At 41.2% G+C, this 23,871-nt stretch overlaps 1 protein-coding gene and 1 non-coding gene across 7 annotated transcripts in view; both read left to right on the forward strand.

The window, feature by feature from the left end:
* Positions 1 to 14,069, forward strand: part of ROS1 (ROS proto-oncogene 1, receptor tyrosine kinase) — a 119,485-nt gene extending 105,416 nt beyond the window's left edge. For all 6 annotated transcript variants that reach the window (XM_070376373.1, XM_070376375.1, XM_070376377.1 and 3 more), the window contains 2 exons: positions 4,876 to 5,039; positions 10,664 to 14,069. In XM_070376373.1, the coding sequence (XP_070232474.1) occupies positions 4,876 to 5,039; positions 10,664 to 10,974 (475 nt within the window). In that variant the 3' untranslated portion in view covers positions 10,975 to 14,069. The remainder of the gene's footprint in view (positions 1 to 4,875; positions 5,040 to 10,663) is intronic.
* An 80-nt stretch (positions 14,070 to 14,149) lies between these two features.
* Positions 14,150 to 14,222, forward strand: TRNAC-ACA (transfer RNA cysteine (anticodon ACA)). The gene has a single exon. It is a non-coding gene; the product is annotated as a tRNA-Cys (tRNA).
* Positions 14,223 to 23,871: the final 9,649 nt, after the last annotated feature.

Raw genomic sequence — 23,871 nt, forward strand, 5'->3', positions numbered from 1 at the left:
TTTCAAATCTGAATTTTATATGATTTGCTTAAATGCCTATTAATTAACCTGCCCTTAATTCTGAAAGATGCCATGGAGTTTTCATCTGTTAAATTTCAATTGCTTTATGAATCCAAGAACTTAACTCATAAAAACTAATAATGAACATGGTTAATGAGTTTTGTGCTATTTTGGAAGAAATTGAAGCAAAGAGGAGTAAAAGGGTTGGTATGGTGAATGGAAGAATTTGAACTGAAACACTTAGCTAAATGAGATATTTCAAGTATCAGAGTATCTGTTCAGAGGTAGAACCATCCCAGGTAAATTTTAACAAAATTGAAGGACCTGTCACTTTATTTAGACTAATATGATTGAATATTTGTAACTATAATTTGGTAAAAGTATTTAATGCATGATACTGAATTGCGACAAGTAAGGAAAGACCCCTTTTTGTAAGGAAAGACCCCTATACCAAAGAAATAGTTGTTAATTTACAAGATGCAAGAAATGCATTTTGGGGGTTTGATAATATTTAAAAGCCTAGTCATTTATTCCATTGCCATTTTAATATTGTTTAAGAGCACAAGTTGTATGTGTGCTCAGTTGTGTCTGACTCTTTGCGACCCCATGGACTGTAACCTGCCCTGCTCCTTGGTCTATAGGATTTCCCAGGCAAGAATACTGGAGTGGGTTGCCATTTCCTTCTCCAGGGGATCTTCCCGACCCAGGGATCGAACCCACGTCTCTCGTGTCTCCTCCATTGGCAGGCAGGTTCTTTACCACTGCACCGCCTGGGAAGCCTGAACAAGTTGTGCTCTTTACTTTTAAATGACTATTGCTTTATAGAGCGTGCCTCTTTTCTTAATCTAGGGCAGTCAGTACTCATTTGACCCTGGACAGTGGGAGAGAAAGGTGTTATATATTTATCAGGTCACTTGTTTTTGCCATTAGAGAGTTAAGAAGAATAATGTAAATTAAAGCCTCCATAGATGAAAAATTAGGAATATCTGCTTAGATAACTTACATAAATTAAACTTTTGCAGGAAAGTGGGAGTGGGTGAGGTGCAGAGTGGAGAAGGGGCAATTGTCTGGGTGCTTTCTCTCCTCTCTCCCTCCTTCCTTTTCCTCCTTCCTTCTCACTATATCATCTTCGTTAAGTGTCTTGAATACTTTGTAGAATGAAGTGTATTATAAATAAAGTAAAACTTCATAATTGAAATATGACAAGTCTTGAGAGATTCCACGTATCCTTTGATAATATCTCAAAATTACAACTTTGTTTTTAGAAGAGGTTAGGTTTCTTGTGGCAAGTTACACTTTACTTTCTCCTTTCACCTGTGTGCTGGTCACTCAGTTGTGTCCAACCCTCTGTGGCCCCACAGACTGTAGCCCACCAGTCCATGGAATTTTCCAGGCAAGAATACTGGAGGTGTCATTTCCGACTCCATAGAACCTTCCTGACTCAGGAATCGAACCTGCATCTCTTGCGCCTCCTACATTGGCAGGTGGATTCTTTACTGGTAGCACCACCTTAGAAGTCCACCCTTAGGTTTGTCATTAAGTTTCTATTTTAAAATTGGTTTAAATTCCATGATCGGGGTATCAGTCACATGATATTATTTCCGAGTCGAATTGTCCTTCTTTGAGTTATTTGTTTCATTCCTGTTGCTAAATGCCAAAGATTATAAAGCAATATGTAAAGGATTAGGTTCTTAGTGATGATTCTAATCTATAAAAATACAGCCATGCTCAGTACTCTATATCCAGAATGTAAATTGTAATATAAATGAAAATTCATCAGATCAATACTGAAAAAGATCAATATTAGGTTTCTCTATAATACTCTGATATTAACACTGACATGAGGTGCTTGTCAAGAAATAAAAGAGATAGAAGTGGAATTTTTGTGCCACATACAGATATTACTATTCAATCAATACCTATGATGGTTTCTGGGTCATTGTCACCTAGAGATTGAATATATTTTCACTCCATTGTCATTGCTTTAGTCCAAACTACCATCGTCTCTCACCTGCTGCTGCTGCTGCTAAGTCACTTCAGCTGTGTCTGACTCTGTGCGACCCCATAGACGGCAGCCGACCAGGCTCCCTCATCCCTGGGATTCTCCAGGCAAGAACACTGGAGTGGGTTGCCATTTCCTTCTCCAATGCATGAAAGTGAAAAGTGAAAGTGAAGTCGCTCAGTCATGTCCGACTCTTCGTGACCCCATGGACTGCAGCCTACCAGGCTCCTCCATCCATGGGGTTTTCCACCTAGTCTTCTCGAATAACTTCCTTGCTTCCAACTTGCCCCTCTACAGTCAATTCTCTATATATATCAGCTAGAGTCATCCTTTAAAAATGTAAAGATCATGTTCCCTTAAAAATCTTTGACAGCTTCCATTGTGTTGCATAAAATCTAGCGCCTAGGCTGATCTTTGACTTTTGTGATCTCGCCTTCCTCTCCGGCCTCATCTCTTATACTCTCCCCCTCAGTGACTGCTCTACAGCTATACTGGCTGTCCTTCACATTCTAAAATGTGCCAAGTTCTTTCCAAAGTTAGGAATTTACACATGCTTTTGCCTCTTCTAGTGTGTTCCCTGACTTTCATCCCCACCCAGTTCCCATGGCTAGCATCTTATTTTTCTACAGAGTTCATTGGCTTAAACGCCACCTCCGCAGAAGTTCTTCTATAAGCAACTTACCGAAAATGTTCCATCTCTAATTAGTGTTCACATTTGTTTTCTCGCACAGAAGTCGGACATGACTGAAGCGACTTAGCAGCAGCAGCAGTACCATTTTTAGAACTTATAAGTTTTAATTATATATTTATCTGTTGATATGGTAGTACTAAAATTTTTAAATACTTCCCAGTTTATGTTTCTTTATTAGCCTTTCTCTCTCTGCCCCCGGTCACCCTTCTAGCTCCAGAGAGTGAAAGAGGAGAGCAGGCACTTGACCTTTTTAGTGAGTCAGCAGACTTGGAAACGATGCTTAGAGCAGAGAGAGGCTTATGTAGAATCCTTTAGCTCCTTGTTAGTTTGCTAAATGGCAACTTTGAGCTACTAAACCTATAATTCTATATAATCTAACAAACAAGAAGAAGAGAAACTCCACTCCTTCTAAGCCCTGGACAAGGGTAGGAAGAAGAAACCTTGACAAGATAAGAGGGTGAAGATGTTGGATATTTAGGTCCTGAAACCTCTGTAGGCTTCAGTTAGATGAGGTGACACCAAACACGGGGAGCAACTGCCTACTCCTCCCAGTCTGGCAGGATGGCAAGGAGATCCCTGACGGACCCCCTGCGTTGACAGGGACACTCAGCATCCTGAATAGGATGGACTCCATGTCCAGAAAGAGAACATGTAGCTTTTGCTCCCAAGCCTCCTTTGTTTCCCTGTGTAAAGTGAACATTTTGTTGAAAGCTAGAACTTTGGCTAGGGAGCATCCTGTAGGCATGCAGCAGAAACAGGAAAGGGTTCCCTGAGCCTTGTCAGCAGATGTAGGATGTGATGCAGTCTCAGAGAGGCCTGCAGCTAGAGAGAGAAACGGGAGGACCAGTTCCGTGAGAAGGACCAAAAGAGCAGGGAAAGAGATCATGGATTGCAGATAGCAGTCGATGCCTGCAGGAAGGACCAGACCAGTCGCTCCTTACGGAATTCCTCATCATTCCACTCTGAGACTAGAGAAGGCCTGGAGGGCACAGTGGGGCCCAAAGCATCCTTCACGGGGCCAGTACAGCTCATGCAAATCCTGACACCACCTTGGAGAGGAAGACAGAGGGAGTAGGAATGGCCTGAAGATAAGAGACAGCAAGTTATTAGCCATAAAAGACCAAGGATTACCCAAAAAGGGTGGTTTTCAGAACAGACTAGTTCATAACTGGCATTGTTCTAAATGAAGTTAATTTTCTTCTGCTGGGTGAGGCTTTGCGAATCAGTTACAAAGCTATCAAAAGAGCTACGTTTTCCCCCTGTTCCTGTGAGTTGTAGTGGGTAAATTTTGCCACCCTCTTATATGTGCTTTATATATCATATGAGGACAGGAGCCACACTGCCATATCACTTGCTCTTGATATCCTGCTCGTATATAATGTGTCCAACAGATCTTTGATGAATGAATGAATGAACACTCATTGAGAGTTCTGCACGGACATGTCTTAGACAATCATTAAGGAAAAGATAATATTAAACAACCAGCTATTTATGGCTAGGGGAACTGAGCATCTTATTTAACCTGGCACTGAAGAACTGGATCTGATTTCTGCTTCTGGTTCTGCCACTAAATATCTGTGTGGCTTGGAGTACATCTTAGATTTTGTTTCAGATATCAATGTATAAATGTAAAATTTAATCTCAGCTTCTTCAATAATTTAGCTGTTGGTTTTCTTATTGGTTCGGTAAACATTTTCTAACCATATATTTATCTATCTATTTATTTGATTAATAACTGTTAAATGTTGGCCTTTCAGAAGGAAGATGTTTTCTAATAAAGGTAGTTATATTGTCTGCAACTGTTATCTTCCTGACCCGTGGCTCAGCGGTTAAAGAATCCACCTGCAGTACAGGAGACATGGGTTTGACTCCTGAGTCAGGAAGATCCCCTGGAGAAGGAAATGTATTCTTGCCTGGGAAATCCTACGGACAGAGGCGCCTGGTGGGCCACAGTCTGTGGGGTTGCAAAAGAGTCAGACTCGACTGAGCAACTAAACAACAACAACAAATTAAATAAATAAGAAACAAAAGCTTTTGTTCTGGTTCAGTTATATTAATTGTGGAAAACTGGCAATAACTCAAATTCTTTTGCGTCTGAAATGACCTTACGCAGGTTATTGGTAATGGCTACCTAATGATATCCAGTCACCATTTACTTTCATGTCTTTACTCATACATCCAGGTGGAATTTAATGACCCAGTGCTGGGCTCAAGAACCTGACCAAAGACCTACCTTCCATAAAATTCAAGAACAGCTTCAGTTATTCAGAAATTTTTCCTTAAATAGTATTTCTCAATGCAGAGGAGAAGCAAACCCCAGTGGAGTCATAAATGAAGGCTTTGAAGGTAAGTTTGATTCTTCTTCAGAATTTCTGAGTTTTCTCTCCAGTGTTAACTGAACAAGGTCAAAATGGGATGTACCTGGAAGATATCTTACAGTGCACAGGAGGAATAATACACTGGCACCATCCTCATAATTAAGTATTTATTATCCTCCTCTTTGAAAGTAATTTTGGTTTGTTCATTACATTAAAAAAAAAAAAGAATAATGATATGGCCCCTGGATTTATAACCTAAGATAGTAAGAAAGAGAATTAACATGTTAGACTATATTTCCATGAGGCCTGTTCTCTTCATTCTCCACTTCTCATGCCAGTTTCGACCTCAGTGGCAGAGCTGAGTTAATTACAGTTGATGGTGCATTATCATCATTGGTCTATGCAGGGTTTCTCTTTCATTTGTTTGTTTAGCCTCTTATTTCCATATTCCTCTTCTGTTCTAGTTCCTCTCTCTACCTGCCAGGTAGCCATTTAATGTGTCTCTGTTAATTTGTATGTTTTCTACAAAATGTGTATTGTATGGATGGATACTTTAGTGTTATACAGTGCTTCTTTTCTTCCGTTTTACATTAATACTGTGTTTTTAAAAGCCATCCATGTGTATATATCTAATCTAGTACTTCAAACTGCCTAGTTAGTTTGCTGTGATTATTGTAGTGGGTCATACCCTGATAAAGGCTAGTGTAATTCCACTTCAGTATTTTGGTATTAAAACACAATAGTCACTTAATTCATTTCCAAAGACAGATTTATGATACATTTGCCTAATTGGCTGCAGAAAAATAAATTTTAAAATGATCCTTTCCAGCTGTTCTTAAACTCCATCCCATAATTAAAAGTTCACAGGACTTTTTTCTTTTTTTTCAAATGCAAACATTCTTGCTGAGAAATAAACCTGGCAAGATGGACCACGACTCAGAATCCCTCAGAAATTAAGCCTCTTGGCTCAGCACTGATTGATTATTCAATGGCTGATTGTTGCCCTGGAGGCATCTCTCTACAGTGAGACCTTCACCTTGAGTGATACACTTGACTAATAATAGCAGGGAAAAATAAGAAGCCCAGGATGATTATCTGCTTGTCTTGTTTGCAGTGTTTCTAACTACACATTTTGAGTAAATTTCGATCCATGACATGAATGCAGATTAGACTCTGATCGTGACACATCTTTAACATGAACAGCTAAGCGACAATTTGGAAAGAGATGTGCTTTGAGCATACATCCCAATCCTCCTCAGAATAAGCCAATTTCACATTGGTGCTACCTGCTATCTCATCATGAGGCTGAGCTGATGATTCTCAGAGTCTCAGTGGTAGAAGACAGAAGACTGACTGACTTTTCTTGATGGGCACTGAGAGAAGTCAGAATGGGAAGAGGAAGGTTGTCATGGAAATCGAAAAGAGAGAGACTCACAGTCAGAAATGGTCAAATGCTGCAGAGAAAAAGAGTTCTGTGGGGATATGAGGAATTTACAGTTGACTTGTGTTATATTTCAAAATTCAACTCTGCTCACAGAAGCCTTTCCTTCTAATATGTACGGACATTTGTTAAAAAAAAAAAATAGCAAAGGCTGCCATAATGGGTGTTAGAAGACCTGAGAGCTTAGCTTTACCTTAGGGTCTACCAGATGTCTCCATGAACCCTTACAGAAATCTTTTTACCATGTAGCATTACCTAGTTTCATCTATGGAGCTGAGGTAAGTACCAAACTGCTCACGGTATGTATAAAGGACAACCCCCTTTTAATGAATGGCTTTTAATTTCAATATTATGTAACTTTATTTCTAGCACTTTTGAATATACCACTTGTGCTATTTAACTCATTAAATCCTTACAATAGCCCTATGAAGTAGGCATTATAACATTACCATTTTACAGATGAAAAGACTGAGGTTAGTAACTTGCTCATGGTCATCCTGCTGGATGGGGCTGGAGCAGGATTCTATTCTAGAGCCTTTGCTCTCAGCCTTCACAGAGTGGTAGCAAAGGCAAGGAAACTTTGTTATCTTTAGCATTCTGCATAGCTAGGGGTGGTGAAAGAATTTGCTACTTTTGGCCTGCTAGAAAAGATATAATAATCTTTCCTGGTTATATCTAATTTATTGAGGAGCCAAGTTGTTGACAGACTGAATTAAAATTCTAAAGGATATTTTTAAAAAATAGAGAAGCAGACATAACTAGGCAGAATAAGGATACTGGAAGAGGTTAACAGGGAATATAATAAAGCTCTAATAATTTTTTAGAAACAAGTCTGTGCCATGACATATATATGATTTTGGTAACAAGAGAAATTCACATTCTGAAATCTACAACAAATGTAAATTGTGACCATAAGGAATGGAAAGATATATGGGGATCACCAACATTTTTGATAATTGGCATGTGACTGAAAAAAAGTGACAGAGAAGCGAGAAGAAATAGAATGAAAAACAGAGTTTGAATATTTGCAAAGGATAGAAATCATAGAACAGTCACTTTAAGGCAAGCTTAAACTTAATTAACTTTTAAGTAAAAGAATGTGTTTAATAATAGTTTGCTGTTTTGCAGACTGGTAGATGTATTTAACAAAACAGTAAGAAGTCTTCTTTGTTATTGTCAGAGATATATAAGAAGACAAGTAAAGCCACTGGGAGGACTTTTTTGAAAAAAAAGAAAAAAAGGAGAGGGGCATTAGGATTAAGGGAGCAATAATACCATGCCTATGCTATGGTCCTACTGACCTAATGGGGTGGAGAGGGGATAGAGAGAAGATTAGTAACATATCTGGGCATCTAGTAAAAATATCCCAGTGACTTCATCCAAACATTTGTGTAAACATCACCTCATCAGTCCCAGAGAGTTCTACAGGAAACAAATCTAAATGCTTCTCTGCTGTTCTAAACATAGCCAGTCAGCCGGCATATGTCTCGTCTGTAAATACCCTGTCTTACTTGGAAGTCTTTATTTTAATATTTCCCTCTTAAACCAAGAGTTGCCAAGTGCATGCCGTCTTTGCTCAGGATCTCTGCTGTAAGGACCTGCAAGTTTTCTATTCAGTAGTTTTTAAATCAAAATAAACAACCTGCCCCATCTCTCATAAATTCCTTATGCAATAAGAAGATGTACTCATTGCTGAAAGCTTGCCAGGGTCAAGTTACTAAATATTGTCCTAAGTACTATGAAGCGATGAAATAGTGAGCTAATGATTTTTCTTTGACATATTGCACCAGAATTTGTAAAAATAGAATTTATTTGCCTTATGGAAAAGAATTTTTTTCCAATGTAGGCAAAAAAATTAAATCATGTTTCCCAATATGCTATTTAATGAGCCCAAGTTATGGCAGTGAAGCGGCTGATAATGTGAGTACCTAGACCTATGTTATAAGCATATGTTTTTGTTGACATTTTAAACTCCTTTAGCCTAATTTCTTTAAGCCCTTCAGGAATATCATCCTAATTTCCTCAATAATCTGGGCCACTGGGCAATTTAATCCTATTTCTTCCTATCATTTTTTGATGTTTTTATTGCTGTTTTCATGCATAGCAAGTTATTCTTGAGTACATATTGACAATAATCATAACAGTTGGATTCTTCCATTGATATTCAGCTCATAGGCACTAACCAAACTCAACATCTGATAAGCTTATTTTTATGGGGGAGATATTTTAGAAACACTGACTATTCACATGGTTTGAAATATACTAGAATGGTGTTGGAATAATGAAGAGGAACATGGAATGATACCAAAGAGCCTGCAGCCTGGCCTCTGTGTTATTCAGCAGCGGGTGAGGGCCTGAAAAACTAAATAAACACCTACTAAGACAGAGCAAGAACAGTGATTCATATGTTTTGATAATAACATAAGCTTTGTAGTTCAGATTTGGAACTTGGTAATAGGTGTGTGCATGCATGCTAAGTCACTCAGTCATGTCTGACTCTTTGGGACCCAATGGACTGTTAGCCTGCCAGGCTCCTCTGTCCATGGGGATTCTCCAGGCAAAAATACTGGAGTGGGTTGCCATGCCCTCCTCCAGAGGATCTTCCTGACTCAGGGATCAAAACCGTATCTCCTGTGTCTCCTGCATCGCAGGCAGATTCTTTACCCCTAAACCACTGGGGAAGCCCTGGTTAATAGGTAGATCCATTAAATTCCATCAGGGAATAAATAGGTGCAATGGTGCTTCCCTTCATCCTTTGAAATTGTTTAAATTTTTCCGATATTTCAATTTAAATGCATTCCAAATAAATCCAGCCTGGGGTATGCACAGAAGCTTGGCAGCCAGACTGGTCTCACCCACACATTTGGACACTCTTATGCTGGAAGTATCATTAGGAGAAAGGGAGGGACCTTCATCTATTGACTGAAATGTTTCTGATTTGTAAAATGTGATGCTGAGTGAAGGGACAGTTATATTTCTGACTGTAAACTTTTCATCCAGGCAGTAACACTCAGGGACTGGAAAACATGGATAAAAAACAAATAATTCCTTCAATATACATTTGTATGTTTATCTGGTAGAGTCCCTAGAATTTTGTGGAATGTTTCAGAATCTCTGCTATTAGGTTTCAATAGAATTCTTATACATTTCTAAGTAAGAAGGTCAGCCTTTAAGTAGAGAAAGACAAAATAATATGAGCACAGTTGTGAAGAAGGTCAGATTTCCCTCTATCTGTTTTTCTGCAGGCACCCCCACCTCACACATGTATGTCTGGAGTCAGTCCCTCTCAAGAACTCCTGTAGGGCACACTGCCCACCACCTCCTCTGCACATAGCATGGCAGCTCCTCTCTCTGCTTGGGGAGGTGAACGTGAGGACCGACTAGAGCCAGACAATTTGGGTTCAAATTCTAGTTGTGTGACCTTGGGAAAAGTATTAAGCTCCTCTGTCCTCAATTTCCTCATGTGTTGAAAGCGGATAGTGCCAGTACTTACTTAATAGGGGAAGAATGAGTTAATATATGCATATAGCTTAGAACAGTGCCTGGTATGTAATTAGCACTCTATACATATTAATAACAATTATTATGATTATATTTCATATCAGTGTTTATTGCCACCTGACATAGATTTAGTTGTCCACTAGTTTATTGTCTGTACCCCCCCATTAGAGTGTAAACCCCAAATAGAAACAAATGTGTTTCGTGCACAGCTATCTCATCAATACCTAGGACACGGCCGGGTATGCAGGATGCAGGCAATAAATATTAGCTTAATAAATAACTGAATTCCTTGACTTAAAAAAGTACATCTTTAAAGGTAGATATTTTAGCCAATGTGGCAAGATGAAAGGGTAAGCACTTTATGCAAAAGGGCCATCCTAGGGCCACTTAATTCCTGTCACAAAGACCAGACCTGTGTCACCTGTTATGCAGTTACCTCTATATGCTCTTACTGCTTCGCGTATTCCTTTCTTACATAAGCACACGTAACCTTCCATCGCATTTTATTACTTCTGCTCTCCTACTAGCCTGTAGTGGTTATCAAGGACAGGGAACATGTCTTTTATCTTTGTGTTCCCTCAGTGGTCATCATAAATGTTTACTGAACCAATGAGCAAGGCTGGTGTTTTTCTAATTTTCATAGAACCTGAATATTACAAATACAGGAAACCAAATACATGCTAGAATAATGTTTGTATTTTTTTTCACAGATGAAGATGGTCATCCAATTTGTTTGAATTCAGATGATGTTACGTCGGTTGCTTTAATGGAAACCAAGAACCAAGAAGGGTTAAACTACATGGTACTTGCTACAGAATGCAGACAAGGTGAAGCCAATTCTGAGGGTCCTCTAGGCTCTAAGGAATCTGAATCTTGTGGTCTGAGGAAAGAAGAGAAGGAACCACATGCAGACATAGCTATCTGCCAAGAAAAACAAGTGGCTTACTGCCTTCCTGGCAAGCCTGAAGGCCTGAACTATGCCTGCCTCACTCACAGTGGATATGGAGATGGGTTTGATTAATAGCTCTGTTTGGGACATGCAGGGTTGAGATAAACACTCCTCCCATTAAGTGGTCATGGAAAGAAAACCTAGTAGAGTGATAGATGTTGTGGTGTGGTGGTCTGTGACTCCAAATTAACACCGGAAGTTGTATTCTAATTTTGGTTCTAAGAGCCATTTGGTTTAGGTTGAGACAATCTCCATACCAACAGTCTAACCTTGAGCAGAATTCTGTGGTGAACCTCTGAGCATTTGAAAAGCTTAGAAAGACTAAAGAGTCTGGAAATGAAACTGTGATCCTTTGCCCCGAGGTCTCTTAGGCCACTTCCCACCCTTCAGTCTGGGCCCTAAGAGAAACATCTTAGAAAGAAAACACGTACGTTCAAAGACCTGAAGGAGGAGAACAAGTGTGCTCAGGGGGCCAAGTGAACTACAGATTATCCCAAGCAGGACAAAGGAAATGACTAAATAACTCTACACATACAGAAGGAACCAGCACCCGAGACACGAGTCATTAAGAAAGCTATTAATACAATAAAATATTGTCCTTAATGACTACTCTACAATATTTTGTTTTTTGGAGTCTTGGAACAGCAGTTTCAATCATATTGCAAAGAGGACCATGAAGATCTCTGTGTCCTAAAGTTTAGCATTCCATGATCTTTGGATCATATACAAATGACTTTGTGATTTTTGTGCTATTAATATTATGGAAATTAGCTAATATAGAGATTTTTAATTTGCCATATCTATTTTCTACATTAAACGCTTAAGATTACATTTACTATGAAATTGTCCTTAAAATTAAATATAAATGACAATATAATGTTAATTCAAGCTATATGATTTTCAGCAACCATACAAAACAATAAGCACCTAAATGAGAACTATTAAAAAATTGATTCAGGGAAACACTGATTTAAAGCCAGTCATTCTTTGCAGTTACCCATTTAAATCTGGAAGCCTCAAGCGTTCTAACAACAGATCTAATGAAAGTATTCGATGTGTTATTTAGTTGCAGCATACAGAGTGTTCACAAGACACAAAGAACACTTTGATTATACTAATAACATTTGCTAAAAACTATTGTGGAAGCAGAACATGGATCCGTTCCTGCTTTGGATCATTTAGTTCATTTTTAAATGTGTCCACTGCCTGGGAACTTGCAGAGATGACAGGCTGTATGGTGAGGTACACAGGGAAGTCGGTGTGTTTGTTCTGTGGTGAACAGCCCCCAAGTAAAGGTCCAGGATTTATGGCCACTCTATCATATCTAGTATCCACTGAACAAGGCAGAATATTTTCCCTCTGATCTTTAGACTTTTTAATGGGCATTGATCATTCTTTTTGTTGGCCTACCATATGACGCCCCTTCCCCTGTTGGGGAGTTCCTCTACCTTCATCTTCAGATGGGGAGCCGTGTTCTATTTGCTTCCCTAAGATCTCATACAATACGAAGGCAGGCAGTGACCCTAGCCCCCACCTCTCAGACACACCCACCACAGGCTTCTAATTGAGAGAGAAGGAAGCAAAGAAACAGGGACCCCGGTGAGTCACGCCTGGTCATGGTGGCAAGTGGAGTTAGTCTGGCTCCCAGAACGCAGCGTCCAGGGCTTAGGGGAGCTGGGAGAGCAAGCCTGGAGCCTGGTGCCTCTGGCAACCAGGGCAGGCAGACTGGGGACTTGGTTCTGCTGTCTGCTTCTAGCAAGGGTTCCCTGCTCCATAGCCTCTGAGTTCGGTTCTTAAGCCCTCCCAAGGATTCTGTGACTTATCTCCATATCCTTTTAATAAATGTTTTTCTTTTAAGTCAGAGTCAGCTTCTGCTTTTTGCATCTATGATTTTTTCTCTGCCAAAGCAATACAGAAACTTTATTTTGGAATGCACAAAGAAATGTATTGGAGAATTGGATTTTCAGTACAATACACTTGCATTACAATCTGTATAATAGAGAAATTTACAGAATATCTGAGGAGAACAGCCCATAAAGTATCATGCTTTAGCTAGGATATAAGTGCAAATTATTAAACTTTTAAAAATAATTCATAATAAATGATATTGGTAGAAATATTTACTACAACATAAAATAGACAGTGGCTGAAATCGCATAGGAAAATTTATTATAAATCAAAGTAATTGATAAAAATACAAATGGCTGATGATATTGAAAACTGTAAGTTTATTCTGGAAAAATTAGATTTTGTAATCAAGAGGGAAAAATTGGCTATGGCTAAAATCGGCACTAGTTAAAATGTGTTATTCACTTAAAAAAAAAAAATACTGGGCTTCCCTGGTGGCTCAGACGATAAAGTGTCTGCCTGCAATGCGGGAGACCCAGGTTCAATTCCTGAGTTGGGAAAATGCCCTGGAGAAGGAAATGGCAATCCACTCCAGCACTCTTGCCTGGAAAATCCCATGGACGGGGGAGGCTGATAGGCTACAGTGCATGGGGTCGCAAAGAGTCGGACATGACTGAGCGACCACTTTCACTAAAAATTAACAGAAGAATAAAATCTCATTGACAAGTTTTTTTATCTGCAAAAATGACCTGGGAATATTAGACTTGAGAGAAATTATGGCTCCCAAAGGCAGAAGTTATCATTGGTATAAACAAAACAATACAAAGCCAATCAATAACTCTAACCTTAATTTTAAATTGTTCAAGGAAAAGAAACAGTCTGTAAGAAAAATATTTAGGTTGAAAATGAAAGACATTTTTTTAATGTTGCCAGTTGAACAAAGATTTACCTGGAGAAAATTAATATGTCGCTATAATTCTGCTGCAAATGCTTTATTCAAAATGTCCTGGAGAAAAGAACCTGTCCTTGATCTCAGATATTCTGTGTTGCTTATGCATCCTTGTTTTCCCTGGCCTATTGGAATGGTCTCATCTATTCTTCTCTACTTATCTAAATTCCAGACATCCTTTAGGGTCAGCTCATATTCCAACTTGTTGGAAAGGCTTGTCTCTAACTCCCTCCCCTCCTTCTTATCAGAATTACTGCTGCTCTTGTCTTTATGCCTTGTTAACTGGCAATTACGGTATTGTGGTATGGTATTTCTACCTTATTTCTATGTGTTTTATTAACTTGAATAAATTGCAAACTTTCCAAACTCAGGTGGTGTCTTTTGACCCTTTGTATCTTTAATATAAAGTAACTATTCATATGTAATGGGTGAATTGGCTTTCTCAGGACTTCCCTGGTGGCTCAGATGGTAAAGCGTCTGCCTACAATGCAGGAGACCCAGGTTCAATCCCTGGGTCAGGAAGATCTCTTGGAGAAGGAAATGGTAACCCACTCCAGTATTCTTGCCTGGAAAATCCCATGGACCGAGAAGCCTGGTAGGCTACAGGCCATGGGGTCGCAAAGAGTTGGACACGACTGAGTGACTTCACTTTCACTTCTGGCTTTCTCATCATCCTTTTCCAACACATTTCACAAGTTTTCACTTTTAGCTCATAAAAGAGATGCCAGAAGACTGGTATATTGCCGAGAGGGATACTTATGAGGATTCTTTTGATTCTGAGTTATCTGAGACCTAGATATATTACAGAAGTTTGTGGACTGCTTTGAGTTTCAGATCAGACTTAGATGAGCCTGAAATGCTGAAAGTCCTTGAAATGATGGTAAAGGATATTAGAGAAGGCAAAAAATTATTTTTCTCCCTCATTGTAAACTCAACTTTTATCCTCAGAATGGCCTTATGGATGGGGAATAAATGTTAAGTTGTCCTTGACTTCTCTTTGATTTTCTCTCTGGTAAAGAGGAGCCCATTCAGTTTTGCTTTTTACAGTTGATCAAGCCTCTGGGTTGCCCAAACTAGAAGACCTATTGCAATCCTTCTAGGCTTCTTTACAACCAGAAAAAAACAAAGGGCCAACATATACAACACAAATGCCATTGTATGTAATTCAGACTCCAGAAGTTTCCCCAGATACCCCTCCCCACTCGAGAGGAACACTGAGTTTCCTGCCACAAGTCAAGAAGAGCCCTGTTTTCCCCTTGTCAACTCGAGATGAGGGTCGATTCCCCTGCTTTGTCTGGAAAGGAATGCCGACATCACCGTTGCACTTCAAGAGGAGGATGGTCTCTACTTGAAACTGGAGGGGAACCCGGGGGTCTTGTCACAATTCGAAAGACATGGATTTCCCCATCCACTCGAGATAAGGCCTGATTCCCTTGCACCCATTCGAATGTCACCCGAGAATCAACTTACAACACGAAGGGAGGACTGATACCCCAGTTGCAAATTCGAAAAGAGCCCCAGGTCCCAAATTCAACTCGACTGGAGGCCTGAAACCTCTTTGAAAACTCTAGAGGAAAGCAGAGTTCCATGCCTCCACACAAGTCTAGACCTGACTCCCTGTTTGAAACGGCATACACACCCCAAGACCCAAGTCAGAACAGGAGAGGAACCCTGAGGTTCCCACCTAAACTCAAAATGAGGCCCTCTTCCATTGCACCGACCCCAGAGGAATCCCGAGACGCCCCTCCCAACTCAAAAGTATTCCTGACTTCCATAGGCACCGTGAGAAGCTCCCTGAGGTCACCATCACAACTCGAGGGAACTCAAGAGAGTTCCAGAAAAACATCTATTTCTGCTTTATTGAATATGCCAAAGCCTTTGACTGTGTGGATCACAAGAAACTGTGGAAAATTCTGAAAGAGATGGGAATACCAGACCACCTGACCTGCCTCTTGAGAAACCTATATGCAGGTGAGGAAGCAACAGTTAGAACTGGACATGGAACAACAGACTGGTTCCAAATAGGAAAAGGAGTACGTCAAGGCTATATATTGTCACCCCACTTATTTAACTTCTATGCAGAGTACATCATGAGAAACGCTGGGCTAGAAGAAGCATAGCTGGAATCAAGATTGCTGGGAGAAATATCAATAACCTCAGATACGCAGATGACACCACCCTTATGGCAGAAAGTGAAGAGGAACTCAAAAGCCTCTTGATGAAAGTGAAAGAGGACAGTGAAAAGTTGGCTTAAAGCTCAACATTCAGAAAACAAAGATCATGGCATCTGGTCCCATCACTTCATGGGAAATAGATGGGGAAACAGTGGAAACAGTGTCAGACTTTATTTTTGGGGGGCTCCAAAATCACTGCAGATGGTGACTGCAGCCATGAAATTAAAAGACGCTTATTCCTTGGAAGGAAAGTTATGACCAACCTAGATAGCATATTCAAAAGCAGAGACATTACTTTGTCAATAAAGGTCCGTCTAGTCAAGGCTATGGTTTTTCCAGTGGTCATGTATGGATGTGAGAGTTGGACTGTGAAGAAAGCTGAGCGCAGAAGAATTGATGCTTTTGAACTGTGGTGTTGGAGAAGACTCTTGAGAGTCCCTTGGACTGCAAGGAGATCCAACCAGTCCATTCTGAAGGAGATCAGCCCTGGGTGTTCTTTGGAAGGAATGATGCTAAAGCTGAAACTCCGGTACTTTGGCCACCTCATGCGAAGAGTTGACTCATTGGAAAAGACTCTGATGCTGGGAGGGATTGGGGGCAGGAGGAAAAGGGGACGACAGAGGATGAGATGGCTGGATGGCATCACCGACTCAATAGACGTAAGTCTGAGTGAACTCCGGGAGTTGGTGATGGACAGGGAGGCCTTGCCTGCTGCAATTCATGGGGCTGCAAAGAGTCGGACATGACTGAGCGACTGGACTGAACTGAACTGAAGCATCCATTTATAATTAAAAACTCTCAGCAAAGTGGGCATAGAGGGAATGTTGAGATCAACATAATAAAGACAGTATATGACAAACTCAGTTAACATCATAATCAACAGTGAAAAGCTGAAGCTTTTTCCTCTAAGGTCAGAAACAAGACAGGGATGACCACTTTCACCACTTTTATTCAGAATAGTACTGGAGTCCTGCTGCTGCTGCTGCTGCTGCTGCTAAGTCGCTTCAGTCATGTCGAACTCTGTGCGACCCCATAGACAGCAGCCCAGCAGGCTCCTCTGTCCCTGGGATTCTCCAGGCAAGAATACTGGAATGGGTTGCCATTTCCTTCTCCAATCATGAAAGTGAAGAGTGAAAGTGAAGTCGCTCAGTCATGTCCGACTCTTGGCGACCCCATGGACTGCAGCCTACTAGGCTCCTCCGTCCATGGGATTTTCCAGGCGAGAGTACGGGAGTGGGGTGCCATTGCCTTCTCTGGCTGGAGTCCTAGCCAGAGTAATTAGGCAAGAAAAAGAAATAAAAAACATCCAAACTGAGAAAGAAGTAAAACTGTCATTATTTGCAGATACTATTATATATAGAAAACTCTGAAGACTCCATAAAAAGACTATTAGAACTAATAAATTCAGTAAAGTTACAGGATACAAAATTAATGCACAAAAGTCTGCCACCTTACTTTACATTAATAATGAACTATCGGAAAGAGAAATTAAGAAAACAATCCCATTTATGACTTCAACAAAAAGAATAAATCTAATCAAGGAAGTGAAAGAACTATATTTTGAAAACTATAAGACATTAACTAAAAAAAATTGAAGAAGACAAAAGACCTTGATTAGCCAAAGCAATCTTGAGAAAGGAGAAGGAAGCTAGAAACATCATGTTTCCTGATTTCATACTATATTACAAAGCTATAGAATTAAAATAGTGGTATTGATATAAAACAGAAACATAGCTCAATGGAAGAGACTAGAGAAGCCAGAAATAAACACAGGCATATATGGTTAATTAATTTATGACCAGAAAAATGGAGGCAAGAATGTACAATGGGGAAAGGATTGTCCCTTCAATAAATGGCATTGGGAAAATTGGACAGTCATATGCAAAAGAATGAAACTGGATTGTTGTCTTATTTACAACTCCCTTTAGTTAACAAAAGTTAACTTTAAATGGATTAAAGGCTTAAATATAAGACCTGAAACCTTAAAGCTTCTAGAAGAAAATAGGTGATAAGTTCCTTGACATATGTCTTGGCAATGATGTTTTGAATCTGAAACCAAAAACAAAAGCAAAATTGAACAAGTGGAACTACACCAAACTAAAAAGCTTTTGCATAGTAAAAAAAAAAAAAAAAATCAACAAAATTAAAAAGCAATCTACCGGATGTGAGAAAATAATTGGAATTATAAATGTGATAAAGGGCTAATACCCCAAACATAGGCTTCCCTGGTGGCTCAGACAGTAAAGAATCTGCCTGAAATGCAGGAGACCCAGGTTTGATCCCTGGGTCGGGAAATCCCCTAGAGAAGGGAAAGGCTACCCACTCCCTACTCCAGCATTCTTGCCTGGAGATTTCCATGGACAGAGGTGCCTGGTGGGCTAAATATACAAAGAATTCATATAACTTAACAGCAAGTAAAAAGAAAGGATGGAGAGGAGAGTGCTAGTGGGGGTTAGACTATGCAGGCCACTGTATGGACTTTGGCTTTTTACCTGATAGGAAGACACTGGGGGGTTCTGAACATACAAAATGCATGATTTGACTTTGGTCTTAAAAGAATCTTTCAGAGCCTGTGTGAAGAAGGGACTGAGAGTAGAGTGGGACAGAGAGGTAAAAATAGGAAAATCAGAAAGTTATGATGATTAACCATGAGGTGATGATGGCTTGGCAGGGAAGGAGATACAGCAGTAAAAGTGAAGAGAGTGATTGCTTCTATGTTTCTTCTGAAGGTTCTGCTGATGGATTAGATATGGAGTACCAGAGAAGAAAAGATTTAAGATTTTTAACCTGAGCAGTGGGAGGAACGTAAGTTACCGCTTATCAGATGGGAAAGACCGAAGGAGAGAAGATTCATCTTGAGAGGTGAGGTGGCAATTAGAGGTTCAGTTTAGGATGTGTTCATTTTGAGAGGATTCTTAGAGACCTAAGGGGAGAGGCTGAATATGCAGTGGGAGAGGGGGTTAAAGAGGGGGTGCTGGCTGCAGAGCTGTCAGCGTATTGACTAGCCACCAGACTGGCCCAGCTCAACCAGCAGTGCGGATAAATAAGAAAGAAGGGCTGAAGGCAGAAGCCAAAGTCTTTCCGTGTTTAGACATTCAGGAGCTGAGGAGAGACTAGCAAAGAAGACTGAGAAGGAGGTGTCAGAAAAGCAGCATGAAAATCAAGAGCCCGTGGAATCCTGAAAGTCAAATAAATACAGTGTTTGAAGAGGGATGGAATTATGAACTGTGTCAAATATTATTGGCAGTGACAGTGACCATATGTCTTAGTTTGCCTGGATACTCCCAGTTTATGCCTTTGTCCTGGATTATTACCCATGTTCATTTCACATTACAAGTGATCTTGTTCAGACCATAAATTACATGGTCCCCTGTGGTTGGACACGGAGGTGTGCTGTTTAGATCATCTTTCAAGAGAACCTGCCTTGGGGAGCATGGCTAATTGACACGTCCAGCTGCTGTACCTTCAGATCTACTGTGACATTCATGCCAGGTCAGGCTTCCCGTGGGCCATTTCCAGCCACTGACTAAACACAGGGGAGTACCAGAAATGGGCCATTCCTGCCTGATCTGGACATTATCTGGCCACTGTCAGGCCATTCTGACTTGGGGACTGACACCCGCTCAGTCTGGCTGACACCTACCCAGAACAGCACTGTAGTTCCAGGCTCTCCTCATCCATTCCTCCCGCCTCTCTGTTCTTAACAGGTTTCAGGCTTGAATTGCAATCTGAAGGTGTTTTTGGTTTTTTTTAAACCTACTCTTTCTCTCCCTCCCTTTATCTTTCCCAAACATTTATCCCAACAAATCATTTGCACATCTATTCTTCTTGGCATCTGTTTCTTTGAGGCCCTTAACTAATATAGATAGTAGCAGGAAAAGCCAAAGAAAACAGGTAGCAAGTTGGGGTTTGGGGTCTGGCTCATTCATCACGGGGCTAAGAGGACCGCATCATGAGGGATATTGGGACGTGGACAGTCCTGGGCACAAAGTGGGGGCCCCAAGAGCTAAGGACTTCACCAGTGGTGAATAAGAAAAATGTTCCGTGGAGGGGAACCTCTGCCAATGCGATGATTCAAGCTTTTGAAAGACACAGAGGTGATGATGTCTATGAGAACAGTGGAACTGGCTGGCTCTTATTAAGATGCCCTAATTCCCTGAAGAAGGATCATGAGAAATCAAGGTTATGTAGCAAACAAAGGCTAAGTGTGAGAGCTAGAGGACGTCTCTGATAGGTTAAAAAGAGACGTTTATAAACTGTCAAGTAAGAGCAAACACAAGTAAGGGGGAATCCTTGCATGTGAGAGTTACAGAGCTCCAGAGAGGTGGGACGGATCGGTCAAGGTAGGTCTGTTGAGAAAACCTAAGACCCTGAAACTCTGGACTGGGGAAAGAGACTGGATGGATGACCCCAAGGAATTTGGCTCAGCAGACCCCTCCCTGCTTGTCAAGATGGCTCATAGCTCTAATATAAGAGCCAGCATTCTGTACAGGAAGATACTCCTGTGGCCTCTCCACAGCAAGAAACATGGGCCCCCTCAGGAGCTGCACACACCTCCCCTGGACACTACCAACTTGATAACCAGGTTAAATTCCAAACTAGCCTGGCTTGGGATAGACTGGATCTGATAGAGGAGGAAGAGACTACACCTCAAAGGAACTACATGAATTAACTAATACCTAATGGTGGGAGCCCAGAGAAGGCGATAGCACCCCATTCCAGTACCCTTGCCTGGAAAATCCCACGGACAGCGGAGCCTGGTAGGCTGCAGTCCATGCGGTTGCTAAGAGTCGGACACGACTGAGCGACTTCACGTTCACTTTTCACTTTCATGCATTCGAGAAGGAAATGGCAACCCACTCCAGTGTTCTTGTCTGGAGAATCCCAGGGATGGCGGAGCCTGGTGGGCTTTCGTCTATGGGGTCACACAGAGTCAGACACGACTGAAGTGACTTAGCAGCAGCAGCAGCAGCAATGGTGGGAGCCCGGCATCCCTGATGGCTTAGTGGTGAAGAATCTGCCTGCCAATGCAGGGGACACAGGTTTGATGCCTGGTTGGGGAAGATCCCACATACCTGCCATGGGGCAACTAAACCCATGTGCCACAATTAATGAAGCCCGTGTGCCTAGAGCCTGTGCTCCACAATGGGAAGCCACCGCAATGAGAAAACTGAGCACTGCAATGAAGAGTAGCCCCCACTCGCAGAAACTAGAGAAAACCCGTACAAAGCAATGAAGACCCAGTGCAGCCAAATAGATAAATAATTTTTTTTAATGTGTAATAGGGATTGACATACTTGGTGGTTGGCCCACTGCATCTTTGACCTGTGGGGTGAAATGTATCATGGTGTGTGGAGGCCAAACAGACAACTCTGGAACTGTGCCTCTCCTCTCTTCCTTCCCTTAGCCGATACAGTAAGTTAAAAATACAATAGGATCCCGGGGAACTACAATGATTAGCACCAGCATTTATGTTAGAAGGTCACAGTGTTCATGGCTTCTGTCTTATTTCCTTTTATTTCACCAGAGCTCCTGAAAAGACCACATGGACTCGGGAGAATAGCTTTAGTGTACCATGAGGCAAATCAAATACTAACTCCGATTGCAGCTGCCATGCCAGGTGTAGTATCTTTGCTGTGTGCTGTGCTTAGTTGCTCAGTCGTGTCCAGCTCTTTGCAACCCCATGGACTGTAGCCTGCCAGGATCCTCTGTCCATGGGATACTCCAGGCAAGAATACTGGAGTGGGTTGCCATGCCTTCCTCCAGGGGATCTTCCCAACCCAGGATCGAACCCAGGTCTCCTGCATTGCAGGATTCTTTATCATCGGAGCCACTGTCTTTGCTAGAATAGATTAATAATGCCTCAAGTACATGGTATGTGTCTTGACATCTGCTTATCAGAGGTTCTTAACTGATGCATCATCCTACTGCTGAGAGAAGTAAAAGATTATTGAGAGCTGATCTTCAGGTTTATCTAGAACTAGCTGATGACCTTGGCAAGTGTGTGTAGTAGAATCTAAGCTAGAGTTGGTACAAGAGAAGATGTAAAAGTTAGTGGAGAGAGCAAAAAGATGACTCATTTAAGGCCTGTTGCCACTTAAAGGGACAGAGAAATGAGTTACTAAGTAAAAAGTGATGTGCTAAGTCACTCAGTAATGTTGGATTCTTTGTGACCCCATGGACTATAGCCCTCCAGGCGGCTCTGTCCATGGGGATTCTCCAGGCACAAATACTGGAGTGGGTTGCCATGCCTCCTCCAGGGGACCTTCCCAACCCAGGGATCGAACTGGGTCTCTGACATTGAAGCTGTATTCTTTACCAGCTGAGCTACCAAGGAAGCCCAGTAACTAAAAGAAGATGGGGTCCAAGAAGGTTTTTTTTTGAGGCAGGAAATATTGCAGCCTGTTTTTATATTAATGGAAATGATCCAATAGAGGGGGAGAAGTGATGGTGCAGGAAGAGAGAGGACAATTGTTGAAGGGATGTCCTTGAGCAGAAGACCCAGACTGAGGATCCAGATAGAAGCACAGAAAAAGGATGTGTGCATGCATGCCTGTTCAGTCGTGTCTGACTCTTGTGGCCCCATGGACTGTGGCCCACCAGGTTCCTCTGTCCATGGGGTTTTCCAGGCAAGAATACTGGAGTGGGTTGCTATTTCCTACTGCAGGGGATCTTCTCAACCCAGGAATCGAACTTGCCTCTCGTGCATTGGCAGGCAGATTCTTTACCACTGAGCCACTTGGGACACTAATTCCCTCCTAAAAGTGACAGAACCTCTCCCCACTCCTTTTATTAAGAGGATTTTTTTTTTTTAACTGAAGCAGGCTTTTAGACTATTTTTTTTCAACTTGTACATAAACCTTAGATGAACCTATATTTTTAAATTGCTTTGCACATAATAAAATAAAACAATTAATGCAATAATCTGTGTATTTTTCTCACAAGAGTTGGTGGTACCTGCTCAATGTACTTAATATCTAGTTGCTGCTGCTGCTAAGTCGCTTCAGTCGTGTCCGACTCTGTGCCACCCCATAGACGGTAGCCCACCAGTCCCTGGATTCTCCAGGCAAGAACACTGGAGTGGGTTGCCATTTCCTTCTCCAATGCATGAAAGTGAAAAGTGAAAGTGAAGTCGCTCAGTCGTGTCCTACTCTTCGAGACCCCATGGACTGCAACCTACCAGTCTCCTCCGCCCATGGGACTTTCCAGGCAAGAGTACTGGAGTGGGTTGCCATTGCCTTCTCCGAATATCTAGTTGAGGGGGTAAAGAACATTAAAGTCAAGAGAGAATGAGATAATCTTTAGGGTTATTGCAACCTTTTAAATCCTGAACTCGTGTCACAAGATGTTAAATAATAAATGGAAAATACATGGCATAGACATTAGGTAGCAAGAGTTCTGATACAGGTGAGACCATTCACTGCGTCTAGTGTGGAGACAAGGCTTCATGTAAGAGGCAGAACTTTAGTGAGACTTCGAAGGATTGATAGCATTTGGATGAGAGGGTAGTTAGGTTGAAGGTTTCCTAATAGCACAGGAAGGAGGAATTTACCAGGAAGCTTCTGTAGAATATAAGAAAGACATTGCTGAGCGTGCTAACCCAGAGGAGCAGTCTAGTAGAATTGTTAAGATGATGTACCCTTGAGCTGAAAGCATCTGATGGTGAGCTGGGTGTCCTCCTGGGAACTGTCACAAGACAGATCTAACCTCATTCTCAGCATCCATATGGACATAAGGGCTAGGAAGCATAGGAACTAGATCAGGAAATGAGCAGACAACATGGAAAGCATTTTTTATAATGTCCCTTTTAGAACTTTTCTGTTTACAGTAAGTAAGAAGAAGGAGAATAAAGCTTGTGTAATTGAGTTTAGAAAGTCCTCTAATAAAGAAGTGACAAAATTAAATTTGCACTCTAAAGTAGCAGTGAAAATGTAGTCAGAAACTTTCATGATCTAAAGAACATACACTATTAAGTGGTATAATTTTAACTTAATGTCT

The sequence above is a fragment of the Bos mutus genome, chromosome 9, assembly GCF_027580195.1.
Source record: "Bos mutus isolate GX-2022 chromosome 9, NWIPB_WYAK_1.1, whole genome shotgun sequence".
Lineage (NCBI taxonomy): Eukaryota > Metazoa > Chordata > Mammalia > Artiodactyla > Bovidae > Bos > Bos mutus.